This window comes from Crocodylus porosus, unplaced genomic scaffold, assembly GCF_001723895.1.
Source record: "Crocodylus porosus isolate Cpor-Errol unplaced genomic scaffold, CroPor_comp1, whole genome shotgun sequence".
NCBI classification, from domain to species: domain Eukaryota; kingdom Metazoa; phylum Chordata; order Crocodylia; family Crocodylidae; genus Crocodylus; species Crocodylus porosus.
The window spans coordinates 38994708-39017549 of NW_017728909.1; the positions used below are offsets into that span (position 1 = coordinate 38994708).

Genomic DNA, 22842 nt, shown 5'->3' on the forward strand with positions numbered 1-22842 from the left:
TTTACTGTCCGAGCCCCCAAGGTCTGGAACAGCCTGCCATCGTAGGTGGTTCAAGCACCTACATTGAACACCTTCAAGAGCAAATTGGATCCTTATCTTGCTGGGATCCTATGACCCTATCTGACTTCCTGCCCTTTGGGCGGGGGGCTGGACTCGATCTTCCGAGGTCCCTTCTAGTCCTAATGTCTATGAAATCTATGAAATTGGACTTAAGGACATCTGGCCAGACACTGGGAGCATCTGGCAGTGAGTTGGCAACACTAAGCCAAAGGTGAAGGAATAGTGTCACAGGCAATGCAGTCCTTATCAAAGGAATCTTAACAAAGGAGTCATTGATGCTGGTTTTCTTTTTAGTGCAGGCACTTTAGAAAGAGGTTTGGAGCTGTAGGTCTTGGTTGAATGTGCTCAGGAACACATTTTGAGCCTCACACTCCAACTTAAGGATAGTGATCTAGGCAGACATTCCCAGCTTTGTTGTTCTTTCCTCCAGCTCTCTGAAAGTATTTAGATTTTTTTAAGAGTGGTGTCTGTAAAAAGGAACTGCTCTTAAATGGGTGAACCAACAGTTTGACTGTGCTGACATAGGGTGCTGTTACAGATTACCTTTAAACCATTTTAAGTGTCTGGAATGTTAGGCAGTTTTAAAGCTAGAACAGTTTCAAAGCAGTCATATGTTAAGGCTTTATGCAGTGTTTGAGCTCTGCAATTCTGACTTGCCACTGGAAGGATGGTGATCAGTGCTGCAGCTAGGAGCAGGATGCCTGGGTTGTTCTGCTCTGGGTGGCTAGAGGGTTTGTTGGGGAGGGGACCAATGCAGCATAAAGAGACAGAACCAGAGGTGGAGTAGCACTGGGGAGGGGCTTCCCTCTGTAGGACTCCTAGGTCTCCTTAAATCCTTTAAGATTATGTAAAGTTTTTATGTAAAGCTTATTTGAATACTTATTTAAAGCATTTTTATTTTAAAGGAAAGGAAAGGAAAAAAAATAAGAATTCTCACATATGCTAATGAATTGTGGGTGGTGATACACAGCTAGGCACAGCTGGTTGGTCACATGCCCACCTGTTCCAATGAGCCCCACAGTGTTTTCCTCTATGGAGAAGGCTGCAAGGGTCCAGGACTGGGTCAGAGGTAGCAGGGGTTGTGCAGGCTGGGAGGCAGGCTGCTGAGGCATGAGAAGGCTGCAAGTTCTCATAATAGCTGGAGGGGGTGGGAGGGGGCTAGCAAATGACTGCCACTTGCACATACTGCTGAGCTCCCATAGTCCTGTCCAGTGTGAAAGGGTTTAAGTTTTCCTTCCAAGTCCCCTGCAGTCCCATCCTAGCCTGGTGGGAAGGGGGCTGGTAAGTGCCAAGCTGATGAGTTTAGGAGGTTGGCTCCATGCCAGCCACCTGCAGTGAGCCCTGTCAAACTGGATTTCAGGCCCCCCTGCCCCTTTCCCCAAGCCTTGCTCAGGGCTGCCTGCACCTTTAATCTCCAAGACACAGAAAAATTTCAATTAAGATGTGTTTATCCAAGGTTAACTGGAATTTTCACACATCCAGCTGGCCTTTTTCCCCTGGCCAGGCAGATTGGCTGGGAGGGCAGCTTCCCCTTCAGCCCCGTGCAGCCCAGTCTCAGGTGAAGGCAGCTAGGAGGAGGGCCCCAGGGAGGCATGATTCTCCGTGCAGTTAACCCCCGACAGCTTCACACCAGGAGGGTTGTATGCTCTCATTGCCTGGTGGCTCCATGCTTGGAGCAGAGCCACTGGGAGTTAACATGCAACTGAAAAAAACTGAACTGGAAAGAGTCAAGCCAAAAATCAAATTTTCCACACAGTGCTAACTTTGCCTACAGTAAACAAATCCCAGGTCACCATCCTAGTTTCAGATGCAACTTCCCCAGGATTTATGCTCTCATCAGGGTCTAAGTCATGGAAGCTCTGCTCCCAGCCAGAGCTGCTGAGCAGCAAAACCAGTAGAGCTTTGGAGGGTGGAAAAGTAAAGAGGCTGGGAGCTGTGCATCCTGGGATACTGGAGGACTGCAAACTGATTGCTTTATCTCCCCAGACCAGACCAACAATACCTTAACCTTGACCTAGGTAGAATGGCTCAGAGATAACCCTCACCCCAAGCCGTGTACCTTTAAAGTGTTTAGAGGATAGTTAGAATGGGTTAGCACATTTCAGCGCATGAATCCTCCTTTGTTAAGTGCCTTTAGAATGGTTTAAAGGTAAGTTGTAACACCAGCCAAAGGCTAAACTAATCTTTCCAAGTGTCTCAGTAATGAAAGATGATGGCTGCATAGACTTCTCCAGCAGGTAAAATTCAGGAATGCTTCTATGTTTTCTTAAGAGTCTCTTGGAGAATGAACAACATGCAAAGCAGTGTTCTCTTAATTGCCCCTCTCCCAAGCATATAAAAGCACAAAGAACAGCACAGCAGAGTCACAGAATGGGAAGCTGTACACCATTACTGAATGCTCCAAATTAAGACAGTAAAAAGGAAATAGGACACACCCTTACATATCTTGATAGGAAAGTATACAGGAGCTCCATTCTCTAATCCAGTAGCAATTTTCCTATCCCTATCCAACAGCAGGGGTGGCCAACCTGTGGCATGAACAACCTGTGTGTGGTACACATCAGACTGGGAATGGAATAGTCAGCACAGTGGCAGATGGGGCAGGAAACAGAAAGCAGAGCAGTAGATCAGGCAGGGAGCATGAGGTAGAAAACAAAAACAGCAGATCGAGCAAGGAAAGGGGATCACCATTGCACTTAGGAAGTGTTCAGGACTAATTCGTGACATGCCTGCCAAAAATGTTGGCCCTCACTGCCTTAATTACTGACTGTTGCATAGTTTACTACAGTTGCTTCAGAGATCCCTCATACTGTGTGCATAGTCTGTATCTTAAAAAAAAAAAGTTACTTGTTTCTGTGGTTGGTATAGTGCAGCGTTTTGATATTCTCATTCTGTGAGATTTTTTAAGAATAGCCAAAGACTCTATACTGCTACAAGTACTATAACTTCAGCAGGTATCATAAGATTGATTACACTGACTGTCAGGCATATTTCACAAGATCACCACAACCAAATATATTTAAATAATAAAGATGAACATGTATAAAATTTCCAGCCTTTAGGCTGCCACAATTTAAGCAACACCTAATTACACAATTGCTGTTGATAGTCCTCAAATAAGTAGGTACTTAGCAACTGCAGCCACTTAGGTTACCTCTGACAAACACACACTTTTCTAAAGTCAGCAAAAATACATGTAAGGACAAAATGCTATATTTTGCTCAATTTTTATTTTCCCTTTACAATGGGTCACTTTTTGGTGGTCAGCAGAACTCAATTTAAACCCTCTTTAGGGGCTTTCAAAGTAATGATTAAAAATGAAAATGTATTTCCCCTAGTCTTGCCTGATTTCCTCTGTTTAATTATAGGCTCTAGCCTATCTTCCATGACAGCTCACATTTATGCAAATCAGTATTTTCTATATTCGATTTGATTGTAAAATAAATACAGTCCATGCTACAATTTAAAATTAACACTTTTTTGGATAAACCTCCTTAAGGCTGAATCAATTCAGTCTTTGCAGGTTAGTTTAAGCTGCACAGATTAAACTGAGAAACAAGTAAACAGACATTCACTTTTGATTCAGAAAATGCAGCCACATGCCTGCAGTGGCTCAGGACAGAAGCCAGGGGGTGCTAGAGCACACCTCCCAGCCTGCCAACCACTGCCAAAGGGAAGGGACTGAAGCTCCAAAGCTCCCCCCTCCCTGCTTGAGTGGAGGGGGCAAGGCCAGGCCCCAACCTAGGGCTAGTGGGGTTTTAAATCCCCTCCTTGGCCTACATGGGACCCCAGCTTCTGGATGAGGGAGGTGGGAAACAGTGCTTATGAGGCTTCTGCTCCCCTTCCCACCCTCCTCCCCACTTGGGGGGGGGGCAGCCCCTGCCAGGCTGAGGAGGTGGTGGATGGGGGAAAAAGTAGTGGAATTGAATTTATAAAAGCTGGAACAAGAATAGTCCTCTCTCTCTCAAGTGAACTTGTATTGAATACAGCAATTTGCAACCTCAAGCACACAGCAAAGAACAACCAAAAAGCTTTGCCTAAGTTAAGAAACAGCCCAGTAAAACACAGTGAGAGCACACACAACTTAATCTAACTTAAAATGTAAACCAAGACAACAAGAGAAAGCCCTGCATAAGTCTTATGTAATCTTGAGGGCAGAGCCAAGTATTCAAAAAGTCCATCTTGGGGAATCAGCAGGTGGTCTTAGGTATTGGAGTGGAGAACCCACAGGCCTCATCTTTACTTGATGGGTTTTTTTGGTTATAACTGTATTGGTCTAAGGACATAGGCAGACAAGGTATTTGAGTAGATGTGATATCTTTTATTAGATCAACTGAGTAGTTGGAAAAAAGTTCTTGGCACGTTTTCAGGCACAGTCATCCTTCTTCAGGCACGGAGACTTCCTGCCACATTTTTAGCTTCTCTCTTTCCTTGGAGTCTCAGAAGAGCAGAGACTACCTAGCCTGAAGAAGGGTAACTGCACCCGAAAGCTGGCTGTAACAGGGGGGCTACCGGGGCCGATCTCCATGAGGCCCGCCCACCTGTTCTTGGCTAACTGCCTGCCACACCTTGGTCTTAATTGATTAATTAAGAGATATAATTAGGCGGGAGGCTGCCCATTTTCTGCCCCACTGCTAGGGGGCACTGTCTGTGGCTCCATTCCTCCCCTATACTGCAGCCCAAGCCTCACTGATGACATCATGATGTTTTCAAATGCACGAGTCCCCCATGATGGGGCCCAGAATCCTGCTGTAGGACCCCCACCTGAGTCCTCCCTTCAGGCAGACACTGCCACCATCATACTGGGCCACATATCTCCCTGCCACCAGGTCCCTTTCGGGTGTGGTCCCTTCACTGGGACCTTTGGCTCACACTAACCCCGGCCCACCTCCAGGCCAATTGGGACCCCAGGCCCCTGGCTCTTGGGTGTCCCTCTTGATGGACCTCCTTGCCCTTCTGACCCTCCTGGTCCTGACCCCCACCTGGGCCAGTCAGGGGAAGCTCTGGCAGGCCTCATGGTATGACCTGTACTCTTATCCTGGGGTCCCCCCTCTCTGGGTCCTCCTTTACGGACATGCGGAGCTGGGGTACCTCACACCATGACTGGTGCCTCAGGGTCTCACAGCATGGGAGGACTTATTGGGGTCAGGACTCAGCTCTCTCGCCCTCTGGCTGCGCCCCCCCTCCCATCACAGGGCTCCACATCGCCTTCTCTCTGGGGCTTCTGATCACTGCCCCCTCTTGCTGTGGTTCCACAGTGCTGGCCCCCTCTCACCTGGGGCTTCTCAGCACTGCCCCCTCTCACCTGGGGCTCAGATGTTATATTCGACCCAAACCCTGCCTCCCCACATTGGAGGACTTACTTGGGTCAGGACTCAGCTCTCTCTGGCTGAGCCCCTTCTCCCTTCACAGGGCTCCACACACTGCCCCCCCTCACACTGGGGGCTCCACATTACTTATAACCTCCCCTTTACTCAGGGTTTCAGGGCTTCCCTCCACAGCTGGGCTTTGGTGGCCATAGCTGTGCCTGGCCTCAACTCTCCTCCTCAGGGTCTTGAACCACCGCAGGGCTCAGGCGGCCTTGACCACACCTGGCCTCCAACTCTCCTCCTCAGGGTCTCAAAACCCCACAACTACCTCTGATGTACTGCAACACACCCTAAGGTGAGGACTAGGTGTTAAAGCACCCCAACCTGCCTTTCACCAGGGTGATCACTGGCTGGACATTTCCTAGGGGCTCCCACACCACTGGTAGCCCCACCAGGCCACCCACTCCTGGCAGGGTGTAGTTTCCAGTCATACCCAGAACCAGGAGCCTCCTACCATCCCCTACAGCTCCTCCCTTACCTCCAGCTGAAACTCAGCAGCCCTCAGGCCAGGCAATGTTGTTACTTCTCCTCAGCAGCTAAACTGCCTTGTTTATATAGGCAGCCCTCAGCGTAAAATGGCTGCCCTCATTAGGCACCTGGAGGCTGCCAGCTCCAGGACCTTAAAGTGGTAGGCACACATAGTGCCCTGCCACACTGGCTAAGAACTTTTTTCCAGCTACTCATTTGGTTTATTAAAAAATATCATATTTACTCAAAGTACCTTGCCCACTCATCTTTACTTGTTTTTTTACAGGCACACTTGCACCCCCTTGTCCCCCTTGGGTGCCTTGACTTTAGTATGCTTGTCACCTCTAGCACCTTTGGCAGGATGCTTATGTATTCAGTGTCATTTGTCTCTGCTTAGATATTCCAGTCTTCTACCTTTTATAGGCTCTGCTTTATAATGTAAATGCAGTTCTCTTTTTTCTTCAGTCACACCAGCCCAAGCAGTCTGGGACCCTCTCCTGTTCCCTTAGCTCTGTCTCCAACACATACATGTGACGTGATGATTGTGCCATGATTTTCCAACACCTCCCACCTCTCAGACTGGTCCTGCAGGCTTGGCCCTGTGCTCACAGGCAGCAAGGGAATGGTCCCTCCAGCCCTGGTTCCCCAGCCTCTTCCCCCTCCCCCATGGCCTGGGGGAGCTGAGGGGAATTACATCCCCTTCCCCTTCCTTTATCAACTGCCTGCTTCAGTCTCTGCCAAAGGTAGGAGGGGGTGGAGTCTGCTGGTCTCCTGCCAGCCCCTGCCAAGCAGACCCCTGTACCAGTGAAAGAGGGGGCTTAAACCTTCCTCCCTCCCCTCTGCCTGCTCATGCCTCCTGCCCCCTCCACTCCAGTGGGGAAAAGTCTTGCAGGGGCTGCCCCCTCCCCAGGCAGACCTGGCTGTGGTCCCCAGCAGGGTTTCCCACCCCCACCAGCCAGCGCTCACTGCTCCAGCTAAGGAGTAAAGGGGCGGGGTTAACCCTGCTTTCTGGAGCAGACAGCCCAGCCCAGCCCAGGGCTGGAAAGCATCTGGGATGCTGGGGGACTGTGATTTAAGTTGAACCAGGAAGGGGTCTGGAACAGAAGTTTCATAAACCAGTTTGACCTCAATCAGTTAAGTCTGATACTACATTCAGCAGGTTTACCTTAAACCAGTTGCAGCCATTGTGAAACTGGTTTATGTGCACTGAACTTCTGTTCTGTTACAGGTATAAACCAGTCTCTGATCACTAAAACCAGTTTATGTGTAACTTCTGACCCTTGCCCCAGTGTTGAATATATGTGCCTAATAAATATGTTCCATTATACCAAATACAGTTTAAAATATGCTAGATGTTATAAATTAGAAATGTGATATGTTAGTACTGCACTGCCCTATGCACAGATAACACAAATCTAGAAGCATGGCATATCTATGAATATAGATCAGAAAACTTCATATTCTATTGTTCTGTGCTACGCAAAATCTTTGTGCAGGGGAATAACAAGTCATTGAAATAACTGTAACGGGAACATACAAACCTGGGTACAAAATCCACTCATCTCCCTGGTACCCATGGCAACTGAAGAAAATGGGGAAAAAATGATACTTTACTAACCAATTGATAAAAAAAATGAACCTGCATAGCCAAAGCATAATCTAAAACCCACTTTTATCAATATATTAGCCCATGATTAGAATTTCAAACATCTTTGTTTAACAATACTTTGTTATAAACATTTATTTTACCAAAAATGCAAATTAACAGTAGAGATGCCACCTAGAGACACAGGCTAACTTAAGGTTAATTGATTACAGAACCTGTAAAAACTCTACAAGTATGAATGGCCAGCATTACTAGAAATCCTGTTGTAGTGAATATCAAATAACTGACAGACTAGTTAAAAGAAGATTATTCCCAAATTTAGTGTTACACCAGTATACATTCTATATTTTTCAGGAGTAGTAAAAATTCTGCCTAAAATAACTTGAATTCTATTTTTCTTCTATTTCCTATTTTACCACCGTGACCATAAATAATCAAGTTTTACAACAAATGTCATAAAACTTTTGAACCTCACATTTTATGTCAACTAGCAATTCTGAGTGAGTCATGACTCAATCTGCTCTTCATGTTTACTTGTTTAAATAATTTAGTACTACACTCATTATAAAGTCTATTCATGAAAAAAATAAATTATATTTTAATAGCAAAAGGCATGCTAAGTGAACTGTCTAGTAATACCATCATAATGGAATATTCATTAATAATTCAAGAAAAGCCTACTGCACAATTAACTACCTCTTAGGTAACAGTAGTTAATACTTGAAAACTTCTCAATATTTTACATTAAAAGTTAAAACCTGAATAATAAAACAGAAATTATCTTCACATCTCACAAGATACACGTATTGATCCTGGATACATAAATAAGTCTCATTTCAACATCTCTATCAATTGTTCTGAAATAATTATTCTATTGTTTGCTTTTTAAAATTTTGTTTGCGAATTGAAACATTTTCTCCTACCCAGTTTGTGTTTACCTCTAACAAAACATTTCTCTATAAATTAATAAACAACTATAACAAGGTGTCTTTTTTTTCCTTACACTGTTCCAAGTGCTTATAGGTCTCAGAACATTATAGCCAAGGAAAGTATTAGCCCTACTTTCCAGGTGGGAGAGAATAGTCAAAGGCCCACAGTTACAAGAGTGAGTCAATGGGACAGGTAGAAACATAATATAGCCTTCCCTCCCTCCCCCCAGCTAAGGCACTGTGTTTCCAAAATAAAAATGTATGAAATGACTGTGATTGCACAAAAATGCGTTCCATAAGACAAAAATAAAGGCTATTAATTTTAATCTAGCTGGCAATAGTCTATACTCTTAAAATGTGATTTTTTTATTCTTCCCTTCCTTTCATATATTTTATACCTTATCATACATTGTTGAGATCAAGCTTGAAAGCCACTGCAAGTGCCAATTATAAACTACATGCTAGATAAAACCTATTTAATCTGGAACAGCTTGAGTGACAGTATGTAATAATCTTGTTCTTTACAATCTGGAGTATTACCAAGCAGCTGATGAAGATTCCTCCTTAGCGCAAATGAACCTCCTCATTTTGGAAAAGAAGCAAAATATTCCTCTCATATACAAACAAGAAACTGATACGTGCAGATGAAAATCAAGGAATCAACACTGAATTCCTTAGTACATTTGGGCAGTGCTCCCAAGGCATAATATGGTTAAATTCATCCCTTATTCAACACTCCTGAAGTCAAGTTACCCTCCCTGACACCCACAGATACACCTCTGACAGTTCTATTTAATAGCTATTAATGGATCTATCATTTATGAATTTATCTAGTCCCTTTTTGAACTTGGCTATACAATCTGCTTCTACAACCTCCTGTGGCAATAAGTTCCACAAGTATGGATTTTTTGAAAAAAATGTTTCTTCCCATTAGTTTTAAACTTATCTCCTGATTATTTCAGTGGGTACCCCCTAGTTCTAGTATTGTAGGACTTGCTGAATAAGAATTCCCCATTCACTTCATCTACACCCTTTATGATTCTATAGAGCTCTATCATATCCCTCCCTCAACCTTTAATTCCAAAATTAAGTCCTAGCATATGCATGTCCCAATAGCCATTTCAAACTCTAAAAGGTTGAGCACCACTGATCTAAAGGGGGAGAGGAGATCCAGGCCAAGAAAAGAGCTTTCCAGGGAAGAGGAGTAGAAATCTTGGTTCTGAATGCTTTTTGGAAAAGGTCAGGTACAACACCTAGCTTTGAGATGACTGTAAATGACTCTCTTTTGATCTGAGTTGAATGATTCTTCTTTGTTAAATAAAGGAGACCCAGAACAGGAAATGAGCTTGAATCATGTAAGTTTATGTACATTCTTCAGAAATCAATGTTTGGGAAAATGAGACGGCAGGTACCACATGAAAAAAATGAAAGAATCTACAACCCTGAAAATAACTGGACAAAACAATGGAGAAACAAGAGGAAAGAAATATGCTGTGGGGGAAGGTAACGTGAAATGGAAATTCTCAGTTTCTTTTCCAAAATGAAGAGGTTCACCTGAGCTAAGGAAGAATCTCCATTAGTTTTTTGTTGATAATCTGACTTGTAAAGAACAAATTATTATACACCGTCACTTAAATCAGTTCAGATGAAATAGATTATATCTAGCATTGAGTTAATAACTGGCATTTGCAGTGGTTCTCTTTTCACTCTCTAACTTGTATAATTCCAGGCTAAGAGTCACTGATATCAGAAAATTTGTACATCTTTCTTCCCTGTAACTTACAAATGAAAAAATTGTTTTTGTGTATGAGTTAAATTCCTAAAAATAAAAGAAAACTATGAGGTCCTCAGCAAGAATACCATAGGCAAAATTACACTAAGGATCAGAACATTCTGAACATATGTTCACACAAAGCCAAACACAGAACCTCAATCTTCTGTGAGAATTCTGTGCAATGCCTTTATTATTATTATTATCATTATTATTATTATTATACAGCTCCAGTAAAACTTTCATCTGGCATTGATTCACTGTCTTATGCTAATTAAGATATTTAAAAAACAGAGGCAGGGGAAAATCGCATGGTGCTTTTTTCCAGGATGTAGAAAAAAATAGAACCATCCCACTACATACAAATAAATCAATAGACATTTTATAACTTTGTTCTCTAAAATATTGTACTAAGCCCTAAGCATCAATTTGCCACTCTGGATCTGTTCAGCTAAGTCAGAAATCTATCAGCATGAATTACTTTCCAATAACAGAGATAGTCATATTATTCAAGATTAGCACGGAGGAAGAAATTGCAAGGGTAGTTGCTAGCACTGGTTCCACAATACCACTGCAGTAAATCCTCTGGCTATGGAATTAGAATGATGGTTTGCACTAATTGAACTATAAGAACCAGTAAACTTAACTCAAATAATGCTTACATGGCCAGTAGCAGAGCTGGCTTTAGAAGTGGGTGGTGACAGCTACTGCCTGCTTGATGCCCTTCCTACCACCCCATGCTGAGCCCTTCCCCAACCCCTAGCCCCACCATCCAGCACCAGGCCAGCATCTCAGGTGAGCAAACATACAATGCCTCACAATAGCCCACAGGTTCCCTGCCACCTACACCCATTGAGGCATGTATGCCCCTCACACATCCCTCTCAGACATATACCTCACATCCGTACCTCACATACTCCCATACACCCACCCCACACCTGCAACCTACTCCCCCCATCCCCCTTACATCCCTTACCCCCAATATATACATCCCATGCACACACAGTGCCCGTGACCTGGGGGGATCCCAGGGGGTAGCACTGTGGAGCACCAAAATGCAAGTCTGCCTAGGGCACCATTTTCCCTAAGGCTGGCTCTAGCCAATAGGTTGTCACTTTGATATTGCTAAGATCTTTAATTAAAACACTGTTTGGCAAACTGAGCCTAATAACACCATGATTACAAGATACAAGAGGTTATGAAAAGGCGGACTGTGGCAAAGGAAACCTAAAGAAAATAGGAGTTCCAGATGGAAGTAAAAGCTATTTTTTTCCTGATTAAACAGATATACAAATTAGTTTGTGCTAATGAAGCGTAAGGGCAATTCATATCTTCACCTTACTCAAATAATCTTTTGCAGTGCTTTACATTTTATTTTTAATAGTTCCAAAATAAATCATTATTAACTAAATGTGGTGCATCTGTGACCTGAAAAACATTGCCTTTAATCTCATGGGTATATGTGATTAGTTAAAACCAGGAAATATTCTTTGAAATATTCAGTTATAACTCTCTAAGGTTTAGGTTTTTTCCTTTGAAGCCTGCACTATACACTTCATGAGTCTCTAGATCCTTTCTTGTCAATTCAGAGCATGCATTGTTTATGATTCCTATCCCTTCTTTAACCTATTAGAATATTTCTCCTCCTTTGTGCTTTGACTGGGTTTCCTCTTGAAATGCTTCACATGAATCAGATTCTTAATTAGTTTGGCTCCCTGAGAGACTGAAATGGGGTATACATTAAGGTTCTTAGAAGCAAATACACTGAAGGTAAGTAAAAGATAATACAGATGAGAAAAGTCTATACAGTCAGCTACAACACATTGTGAATCCTGCATAGAATAGCCAAATGACATGTTCATGATTGATAATTCAGTTGGGCTGTTAGAGATAGCTTGGTTTATTAGATATAGCTAATAAAAGTGCATAAAAGCATATTGTGAAATGTAAAAATAAATAAAAACCCGTAGCTTATCAGGGCTATTATGTAGCTACATTCCTGAATACTAAAAGGGCACACCCTACCCCTCTCCATGTAAAGTTCTTCAAAGGAACCTATCATTTTGGTATCCAAGTGCCAAAGTCAATGTAAGGATATTTATGGAGGGTGGGGACTTTATCTGGTTGAATGCAAAGGGAATTATTGAGCATACGTTTTTATTCCTGGAGCCTGTCCTTAAATTACATACTTGGGCTCACATTCAATATCTAAAGAGGCAGTAAGATGTCCTGTCAAAAAATACAGACTACAAAGAAAATGGACAGAAAATAGATCATTTTAAGGTTTAATAGTTACTATCACTATTTTTTCACAGGAGGAAATATTCAAATTAAAGATGCCAAAAAGAATTTTAAATTGTAGTCAGCACAAGTGTGTCTCTGTAGAGACTGTGTGGATTTGTCAAGGGATCTTGGCTTCATTCTTTCTATAAAATAACTACTGATTTATTTACTATGTTACATTGCTCCTTCTGTCCCTTTCTCCCCCACTCTTGCTTATCTTTTTTTTCCTCAATCTTGTTACTAGAGAACAAGGAAAACTGACTTCCAAGGTATCTGGGGATAAATACATATGACTTGAACTACCAAAATATCCATATTTCTACATGCACCAGTGATTTAGAGTGGAGCTATTCACATAGCCAGGACATAGTTAAATCTCCCCTTCTGCAGTTAGCTTCTCTTTCTTCACCATTCCCTTTCCACAAGCCCTGATATTCTTAAATGGAACTTACTGATGTCTACAGGAAAAATGTAAATGTAGAATAGGATAGATCTAAGAAGCCAACTATGGGAGTTACCACTTAGGCTAGGGACAGAAACTACACAAACCAATATAAGTGATCGGAAACCATTTCGAATCTGTAACAACAGAACTTCAGTGTACATAAACTGCTTGCAAAATGGCCCAAACTGGTTTAAGATAAACCTGGATGGCTGTAGTATCAGACTCAACTGATTTATGTTAAATCAGTTTATTAAACTTCTGTCCCAGATCCCCTCCAGATTCAACTTAATTCACAGTCCCTAAGCATCCTAGGATGCTTTGCACTTGCCCCTCCTTGCAGTGTGGGTGGGCCCAAGCTCCAAGCTGTCTGCTCCAGCCAAGCAGGGAGGTGTGCTCTAGCGCCCCCCAGGCTTCTGGACTGAGCCACTGCAGACATGTGGCTGCATTTCCAGAATTGAAAGTAAATGTCTGTTCACTTACTTATCAATTCAATCTATGCAGTTTAGATTAATTTGCAAAGATTGAATCAATCCAGTTCAGGCTGTCTGTACTTAGCCCATACGATTAAATCTGTGAGAAGCAAGCCAGAAGGGTTCATTTACCTTCATGCTCCTGGTAATTCTCAGATATGATGCAGCTTGACCAGGCAGGAAATAGGGCATTTAAACTACCCCATGCTTTGAGGAATAAGATAACATAATATATTTCTGGGAAAGCAGTTACCATGTATATTTGACCTGTATATGTTTGAAATCTTGACTATTAGATAGTGTAGTAAGGCATTTCTTTTTAACTGCTCCAATGTTATAGTTTTCATATTGACAAGTTGGCAATTACACCCTGAAATATAAGAGTTTTAGATCCATGCAAATGGGTAGGGTTAGTTATAAAGTTGAAAGTGATTCAGATATTTTTCAACTATCGTAACCAATACTCCTATTCTAGGTTCATACTTTCGCTTTCATCTTTCATTATTCATATTAAACACAGTAAAAGATAGGGAGACAACAGAGTCAGAAAAGAGATCAGAAGGTCAAAGGTCAATAGGCTCAAAAACAGTTCTAAAGATATTAATGAAGTAGTGAGGGTATATCTAAAAATTATCGAACCTTGCTGATACAATCTAAAATGTACCAGACTTTATGCAGTTACTCCATACAACATTTTGAAGTAATTTATCTGGCTCTCAAAAGTCCAATCTTACTATGAACTGCTTAAAACAAAGTATGTGGAACTGAGAAAAAGCACAGAAGTATTCTAATGGATGAGTCTAATCATAGATCCAGTCCCTGGCTGTTGAAAACCTAATGTTTCCAAATAAGTAGAAACCAGAAGCCATTGTCTCAATGAGATGCTATTCCATTCATGGAGGGATATCTTCTCTCTCTTCCTGCTTGGTCTCAAAAGTCCAACCTTTCTATGAACTGCTTAAAACAAATTATGTTATGTTTTTGCTTCTATAATATTTTTTGTACTAGAAGTAGTCCCTTCCTCTCCATCCCCATTCCTGAATTTTTTGTCCTCCTGTCATTGATTTCTCGACTTGCTTACTCTAATATTTTCTTGTTGGGGTCCTCCATTTCCTCTGCTTAGCCCATCTCAAGATTTCCAGTATTAAAATATTGAGCATCCCCAGTTGCTCAACATCAACATTTTATATGCTTATTATTTTACAAATTCAAGACAAGTGTATGTGAGATTTTATAAGATTCAGGAAGGCATTCAAAACTGTAAGTTCACCGTCAGGAGATACAAGAAAAAGGGAAAAAAGGCATTGTGCCATGTCACGCATTGTCTTTTAATGTTATCTTAATCTGTCTGCTCACTTTATCAGCGTCACTTTCAATCCCCCTTCTTTTTCTATGCCAGTAAAGTAGCTATAGTTCTATTGCATAAACAAATAATTTGCCCCAGTGCCTTTGTTGACTTTTCATATGCAATTAATTTTTTATTTACTCCTGTATGTGAAGCAATACTACCCAAATTTGGTTTTTACCTTTCGCTTATTCATGTATAATGGACAAATATGAATAGTTTGAGGCCCTTGATGCAGTCAGCATTTATGCATATGTAATCAAAGGAAGAAGAGACCACTTATTTCCATTCAGTTGTCTCTGCAATGTTTTCTTATCAAGCACATTTGCTTCAAAACAAACATTATAAAACTCTGGAGGCATACATTTTTACCTTCCCTTGTAGGAGCAATAATGTTCTCATGTGAAAAGTCAGCCTCTTTCTTTAATGCAGGTCTAAAAATAGTGAATTGATTTACAGTAAAACTCTTGATATTTTGCTGTCAGTTTTTGATGAATCATTGAACCCAAATCTTTGTTTTGTTTCATTTTTTCTCAGTATTACAGGCACAGCAACTATTTTAAAACACTTTTGGTTAAATGCCTTTCCTGTTTGGGATGCTGTTTGGGTGTGTTCATTTCAATATGTAACAATTTTAATTAGCCCTTACTTATACCATTTACTTACGATTTCTATTAACATGAACAGAACATGTAAATACACTTTGATGCTATTATCAGTGTATATACTTGCACTCAGATGTATGTGTACACACAAACCACTGCATAAATACATAGTATGCAACTATAATCTGCACTTAATTTCATTCACACTTAGGAAATCAACACGAAACTCCAAAACAACAGTAATTGACTATGGCATACCACCTTTTTTCATTTAATCAGTTTCTACTACAAGCCTATCCTTCATAAAATAAAGAAATCTCATAAGAAAAAGCCAAGAATATTGAAAATGTCAAAACCTTCAAAGCAAACATAAATGCTTTGTTCCTGAAGCTATAACAATACTATAGATATAATACTGACAGATAATACAGAGAAGAGTGCATTGCTGTAGATGGATGCAATGCAAATGAATGTTTTCATAAATCTGATCACATGTACATGGATATATTTTGATATTATTATTATTACAGGAAAGTAATTCCAGAGATACATATATCAAGGAGAATTTCAGTCTTTCTTCTCTTTGTATCTATTGTAGTAATAATTTTAGCAACAAGAACTATAATTTCACACTATTCCATCTTCTCCTTAGGAGGTTACACATCAGAATCAATTTTTTAAAAAGATAAACCACAAAAAATCTGTGCCTAGTCACTCTGGCTTAAAAAGCACAGAGTCAGATAAGCATATTTCCTTCTCAAGATCCTTGTTTGATTTTCGGGGGGGGAGGGGAGAAGAGCGAATACTACGTAAGAAATGAGAGAGAAAAGGTAATTGTGATAGTAAACCTTTGTATTCCCATTTTATAACTGGAATACAATTTACTTTGATAAACTTCAGATCTAAAGTTAACTTAAAAGGGTTGGTCATTCTCAAATCCTTTCTTACTCTCCGAAAGATTCCTTCTCACATTACAGATTGAAAATGAAAGTCTCCCATGCAAAGGTGAGAAATATTTTAAAGACAAAAGTTAACCTGATATTTTATACTTTTGTACATTTTGTATAATTCTTACCATGTATGTGCCACAGTGAAACGCCGTTGTTTCGGTATGTTGCTATTCAAAAGCATCCTGCGCAACAGTCTTGGAGAATTTCTAGGAGAAATAACTGGAGATAACCTGGCAGAAGCAGATGATGAAGGCTTCATGGATGTCTTAGACTTTTCATGTTGCAACAGGTTTTCCTTTAAAGTCTTCACAAGATCCTCATTCAGCCATGGATTTTGACAATGTGGATTTTCTACTTCAGGTACAGTCAAAGTATCTGGGCTTGTCGTCTGCTGAGCCATGTTTCCAGCAGATTTTATTACTGAATTCTAATATAATGTGATATTTGTTTTGCTTGTTTAAAATATTTTCTTCCTAATTCAGTTCCAAGGAACTGTGCAGCGCTTCAACTCCGATTCAGCCTATTCTGTTCTCAACATGGTGTAGCCTGCCCTCAGCGTCTCTGTAAGATAATGATCTGTAAAGAAAAAAGCAAGCTAACTCCTCCACAGCAACCTATTAAACATTACCACTCCTCTCACAACCGTGTTGCCAAAGATCACTTACTAGCTATCATAGCAGATGAACATGGAGGGAAGAAGCTGTATTAGCATAGCTTTTGTCAGAGCTACAAAGCTGTCTGTTAAACTATTGGAACTAATGTGCTGCAGCTGCTTGAGTGACTTCTGGTTATGTACGTAAAAAGTGCTGGGAGGAGGGCTTAAACATCAGATGCTTGTTCATTTTGTTTGGTTATTCTTTCAGTTTACTTATTTTTACTTATTCCTGACTCTGCAGGGAGCAGAATACTGAACATCCTCTTCCTTTTTTCCAAGATCCACAATATTTATCTTTGTAGTCTCCTCCCTCCCTCTGCTTCACAAAAAGATTGTCAACTTTAAGGTAATAGATGCACACTAACCTGCCCCCCTTAAACATAACCTCAAGAAAGACCATCATTTCCCATTTATATTCTTCAAAAACACAAAACAAATGTGAAGTTACTTACACAAAACTAATATACAGGTTATAATCATTACTAGTACCTGTTTAGTGAGATGTTCTTACTACATAGTATACTGTCTTACCCCTGCAATTGTTATTAGGAATATTTCTATTCCTTTGCATAGCTGGTGCGGACAATTGTCCCACTGAGGCAGAAGAGCCTTTTTAAAAAAGATATGTCTTAAAGTTATAATAAAAAAATATAGTGCCTGCATGAATGTAACTACTATTGGTATTGAATTTTAATTCTCAAGCACAGGGTCAACGTTCCTTCTGAAAACTATATATGACACTATGTCGCTGCAATGTTTCTCCATTTCCACAAATCATGTGCTCTTCAATGTATTCTGAGGTGACTTTTTTCCCAAATTAAACTCCACCACTTCAGCTATTCAAGAAGTGAGACCCTTTATACACATTCATTTTCTTTGATACTGACATGACGCATAACAGAAAAGGATAGAAGTGAATTAAGAACTCATGTATTTAAGTTTGGTACTAGCAGTATTTTCTTGTTCAGGAATGGAAATCTTTGTAATCCTTTCTAGATCTTCTGTAGAACTCTCTCTCAATGCCAGATGTCACCAAGGTACAAGAGATTTTCTCAGTGGCAGAATATTAGTTGTATAACATTTATATCAATGCAGTATTTTTCTCATTAAGATTGCAGTTATGTTCTCCTTTGCAAAAGGCATTTAATTTTAAAGGTCCACGTGGTGACCATGCCTTCTAAATGGTAGGGAGTCTTGATCAAAATCTTAGTAATAGTGCAGAATCATGTGGAAGACTGGGATTCTGCTCTCTCTGCTAATTTGGAGAAGGCATAAAATATCATGTAAGGCTAAGTACAGATGGTCAAAAAGACCAAGGATGAATCAGTTTAATCTTTGCAGGGTAGTAAACTGCATAGATTTAACTGATAAGCAAATGAACAGACATTCACTTTTGATTCTGGAAATGCAGCCCCATGCCTGTAGTGGCTCAGGCCACAAGCCAGGGGACACTAGAGCATGCCTTCCTACTCAGCTGGAGCAGACAGCTTGGGCCCAAGCTAGCCCACCCACCCTGCAAGGGAAGGGGTTGCAAGGGAGGTGCAAAGCATCCTGGGATGCTGGGGGACTGAGTTAACTTGAATCTGGAGGGGACCTGAGACAGAAGTTCAATAAACCAATTTAACCTAAATCAGTTAAGTCTGATACTACATCCATCCAGGTTTATCTTAAACTAGTTCTGGCCATGTTGAAAGCAGTTTCTGTGCACTGAACTTACGTTGTGTTACAGATTTGAAACAGTTTCCAATCACTTATACTGTTTTATGTGTAATTTCTGCCCTAGCCTAAAAGCAATACTTTGTTGAAAGAGAGAAGGAATGCCTTATCACTCAACAACAAAGACATTCAGTCATCCTTTGCTAGAAGAATAATTATGTCTTGTTGGATACTATATCAAAAGCTGCCTACAGGAAAGTAAAAAAAGGCAAGTAAAAAAACTAGTATATTTTCAGGCTTTGTGAAGGGCAGGATGACCAACTCTCACAATCCCTCTTTATTTATTTATATAAAAAATGATGACGACTTTATATAAAACTAGCCATTTTTCTAAATGATCTAGTTTGTGTGCTAAGATCTAGGTGCTTTTGTACTATGAAATACTGCCCCCTTATGGTCATATGAAAACATACTTTTCAGACAACTCAGCTAGCCTAAAAAAGGCTGGTAGATACTCATCTATTTTGGGAACAGATCTTGCATCAATGAAGTTAATGCAATCATTGCCACTGACTTTAGTGGAAACAGAATCATTCTTAAATTAGGTTTGTACAAATGTACTAGTTTATATACAAGTAAATCTTATTTTGCTTGTTTCAAACAGTTATTAAAATTGGCTAAATCAGCAATGATAATCATTTTGATACATTATACCAGGGGTGTTCAACCTATGGCCCGCAGAGTTGCATCATTTGGCCTGGTATATACAGTTATTGAAATGCTTTCCCAAGCTGGGGCAAGGAGGTTATATTTTTGACCCATGGTTTTCTAGCAGTTCTTTGGGTATTCCACTTCTCTAACCTCTCTTGCTGGAAGAAGAAATGTTGGAAGAAACAATAGGAGACTGTGGATGTTTTATAATGTCTTTTTATCACAGTATCATAGTACTTAGGGTCAGAAGGAACCTAAACAGATCATCAGGTCCAGCTCCCTGCCCTGGGCAGCAAAGGGTAACGGAGTCATATCACCCCAGCCAAATATCTGTCCAGCCTCCTCCTGAAGACCCCCAAGGCAGGAGAGAGTACCACCTCACTTGGGAATCCATTCCAGAGCCTGGCAGCCCTAAATGTAAAGTAATATCTCCTGATGTCCAGCCTGAACCTTCTCTCTAACAATCTGTGGCCATTATTCCTAGTAACTCTGGGTGGTGCCCGGGGAACAGAGCCTCCCCCAATTCCCGTTGGTCCCCCCGGTGAGTTTGTAAACCACCACGAGATCCCCTCTCAGCCTTCTCTTGTGGAGACTGAAAAGGTTCAGGCCCTTTAGCCTCTCTTCATAGGGCCTGCCCTGCTGCCCCCTGATCACGCGAGCAGCCCTCCTCTGGACCCTCTCAATACTCGCCACATCCCTCTTGAAGTGCAGTGCCCAGAACTGGATGCAGTACTCCAACTGTGGTCTGACCAATGCCGCACAGAGGGGAAGGATCACCTCCCTGGACCTGCTTGTGATGCATCTGTAGATGCACAACAAGGTGCAGTTAGCCTTACTGACTGCTTCCTCGCATCGGCAGCTCATGTTCATCCTGGAGTCAACAACGACTCCAAGATTCCTTTCTGCCACCGTGTTGACAAGAAGGGTGTTCCCCAGCCTATAGGCATGTTGCTGGTTCCTTCTCCCTAGATGCAGTACCTTGCACTCGTCTGCGTTGAATTCCATCCTATTTTCATCCACCCACCTCTGTAATTTGTTTATATCTAGCTGGATTCTGTCCCTCCCCTCCAGCATGCCCACCTCACCCCACAACTTAGCGTCATCAGCGAATCTGGACAGTGTGCATTCCACACCCACATCCAGATCACTCATAAAGATGTTGAACAATACAGGTCCCAGGACTGAGCCCTGGGGGACTCCACTGCCCACATCCCTCCAGGCTGAAAACAACCCGTCCACCACCACTCTCTGGGTGTGACCATCTAGCCAATTTGCCACCCTTCTGGCTGTGTAGGCATTAATGATTTTTTAAGAGAATGTGCTGCGAAACCATGTCAAAGGCCTTCTTAAAGACCAGGAAGATGACATCTACCCCGACACCCTCATCCAGAGACTTTGTGACCTGATCATAAAAAGAAACCAAATTAGTCAGGCAGGACCTGCCCTCAATGAACCCATGTTGGTTGCCCCTGAGCATTACTGGGCCCTTGAAGATGTGCTCCTTAACAATTTTCTCAAAGGTCTTCCCAAGGACTGAGGTTTATAAATATAACAAGTAGTTTAAATATATTCACCTGGGCTGCTTTTAACCAGTGAAAGTGCACAGATTTCTAGCATCATTATTTTGAACTTGCACACTGAAAATTTTAGTCAAACACAATTAATGATTATAGAACTATCTTCACAATCCAAGTGCTTTAAATATCTGTTGAACAAATAACCTTTATCTGCACTGTTTTATGTCAACCCATAGGATTTGTACTTACAATGAAACTTGCAAGGCAATTTACTGTTATGAAGTTAAATGTACGGTTTTATTCTAAACAAAGCACATAAATGTAAGCAGTATCCACTGTAAGGCGAACCAAAGATTAAACTTGAATTACACAAGTAGCTTTAACACAACGCAACATCTCTTTACAACTTTTTAACATTATGAAAATCTGGAGAAAATCATCAAGTCACACTCCCTACTCCACTTTACTCACTATTTACAAATATTATAAAATGAAATCCAAACATTCAACATTTATGCAACTGATATATCATTTATTTTCCAAAGAAAAATGCTCATGATGATAAACAATGTAATAAAATGTTGAAGACTAAACTCTTTCTCAGATTTCTGTACAAATCATGGAAAGTGGCAGTGCCTTTAGTGCATACATACAGAAAAACTATTTAATAGATTTCAGAAACTATTTAACAGATTGTAAATTCTAGTCTGCAAGGTAAAAAGAAATAGTATATTAAATACACTAGCAGAGAATTAAGATTAAAAAGGAATATGTAGGTACAAATTACTTTGTATGTAAGAGTACAGTAAACGTAGTTTTGCAATTATTTATAGCACCAAATCAAAGTGCAATACACAATAGTGTGCATCAGTTTGGGAATTCTTTTTACATACTGATTCTTAAAGGGCTACTTTAAAATAATCTGTGGATAGAATAACCTATGCACAAAAGTAGAAAAGGAGGTAAAAGCAAAATATAAAGATGAAAAGCACTGCTTGAGACTACCAGAGGATACCAAGCAGACAAGAGAGTATAGATGAAAGAAAAAGCCCAAAAATAGTTGGCAATAAGAACTCATAATAAATTGGTTAGTTATCAGAGCATATCAGAGCACAGTTTGTTACTACTGAAAACAATCTCTTTCTGATTTATTTCTGGTGGGTTATTTATATTTATTTATCTTATTTATTCTGACAGTGTTCAGAATAAGTTAAAGAATAACTGTTTTCATGTAGTCATACTGGTAACCTAATTCAGCTTCTACACTGCTGTATATACTATAGTTCCTTGTTGGCTCTTTACTTACAAACCAAAACAGATGAAGGAACTGTGGTTATTATAGACCAGTAGTTCTCAACCTTTGGTACCTTATGTACCTCCTGCTGATCGACGCAGCAAAAGGAAAACCGGAAGCCCCACCATGGCAGTTCCGGTTTCACCACCGCAAGTCAAGTCTCACTTCTTCCTTGCAGACCATGGCCTGGGGCAAAGCAGCCTACATAGGGCCCCCCTCCCTGTCCCCCAGCACACTGACACTGGGGAATGCAAGCCCTGGCACATTGGATGCGGTGGGAGGGGCGGTAGCCAGAACTTCTGGCCCGAACAGGCAAAGACATCTCCAACCCACCAGGCGGGAGGTGGGCCAAACTCAAAATGCGGCATCCATGTGCCCCCTCCTGCCCATGTCTCACATATCCCCAAAAGTACACATACCATGGGTTGAGAAACACTGTTATAGAGAACTATCAGACCTGAATTCCTACATCTGGATTTCATAGATTTCCTAGACATTAGAGCTGAAAGAGACCTTGGAAGATCATCAAGTCCATTCCCCGCCCAAAGGGCAGGAAGTCAGCTGGGGTCATAGGATCTCAGCAAGATAAGCATCCAATTTACTCCTGAAGGTGTTCAGTGTAGATGATTGAACCACCTCCGATGGCAGACTTTTCCAGACCTTGGGGGCTCGGACAGTAAAGAAATTCTTCCTTATGTCCAGCCTGAA

At 41.1% G+C, this 22842-nt stretch overlaps 1 protein-coding gene across 2 annotated transcripts in view; it reads right to left on the minus strand.

Moving 5' to 3' along the window:
* PDE4D (phosphodiesterase 4D) overlaps positions 1-22842 on the minus strand; it is a 1130464-nt gene that overhangs the window by 647452 nt on the left and 460170 nt on the right. Inside the window, exon 1 of one of the 2 annotated variants that reach the window (XM_019532105.1) lies at positions 16427-17013. The exons of the other annotated variant lie outside the window; for it this stretch is intronic. Within the exon in view, the coding sequence (XP_019387650.1) occupies positions 16427-16701 (275 nt within the window). The 5' untranslated portion in view covers positions 16702-17013. Of the gene's footprint in view, positions 1-16426; positions 17014-22842 lie in introns of those variants that run through there. 2 annotated transcript variants of the gene reach the window in all.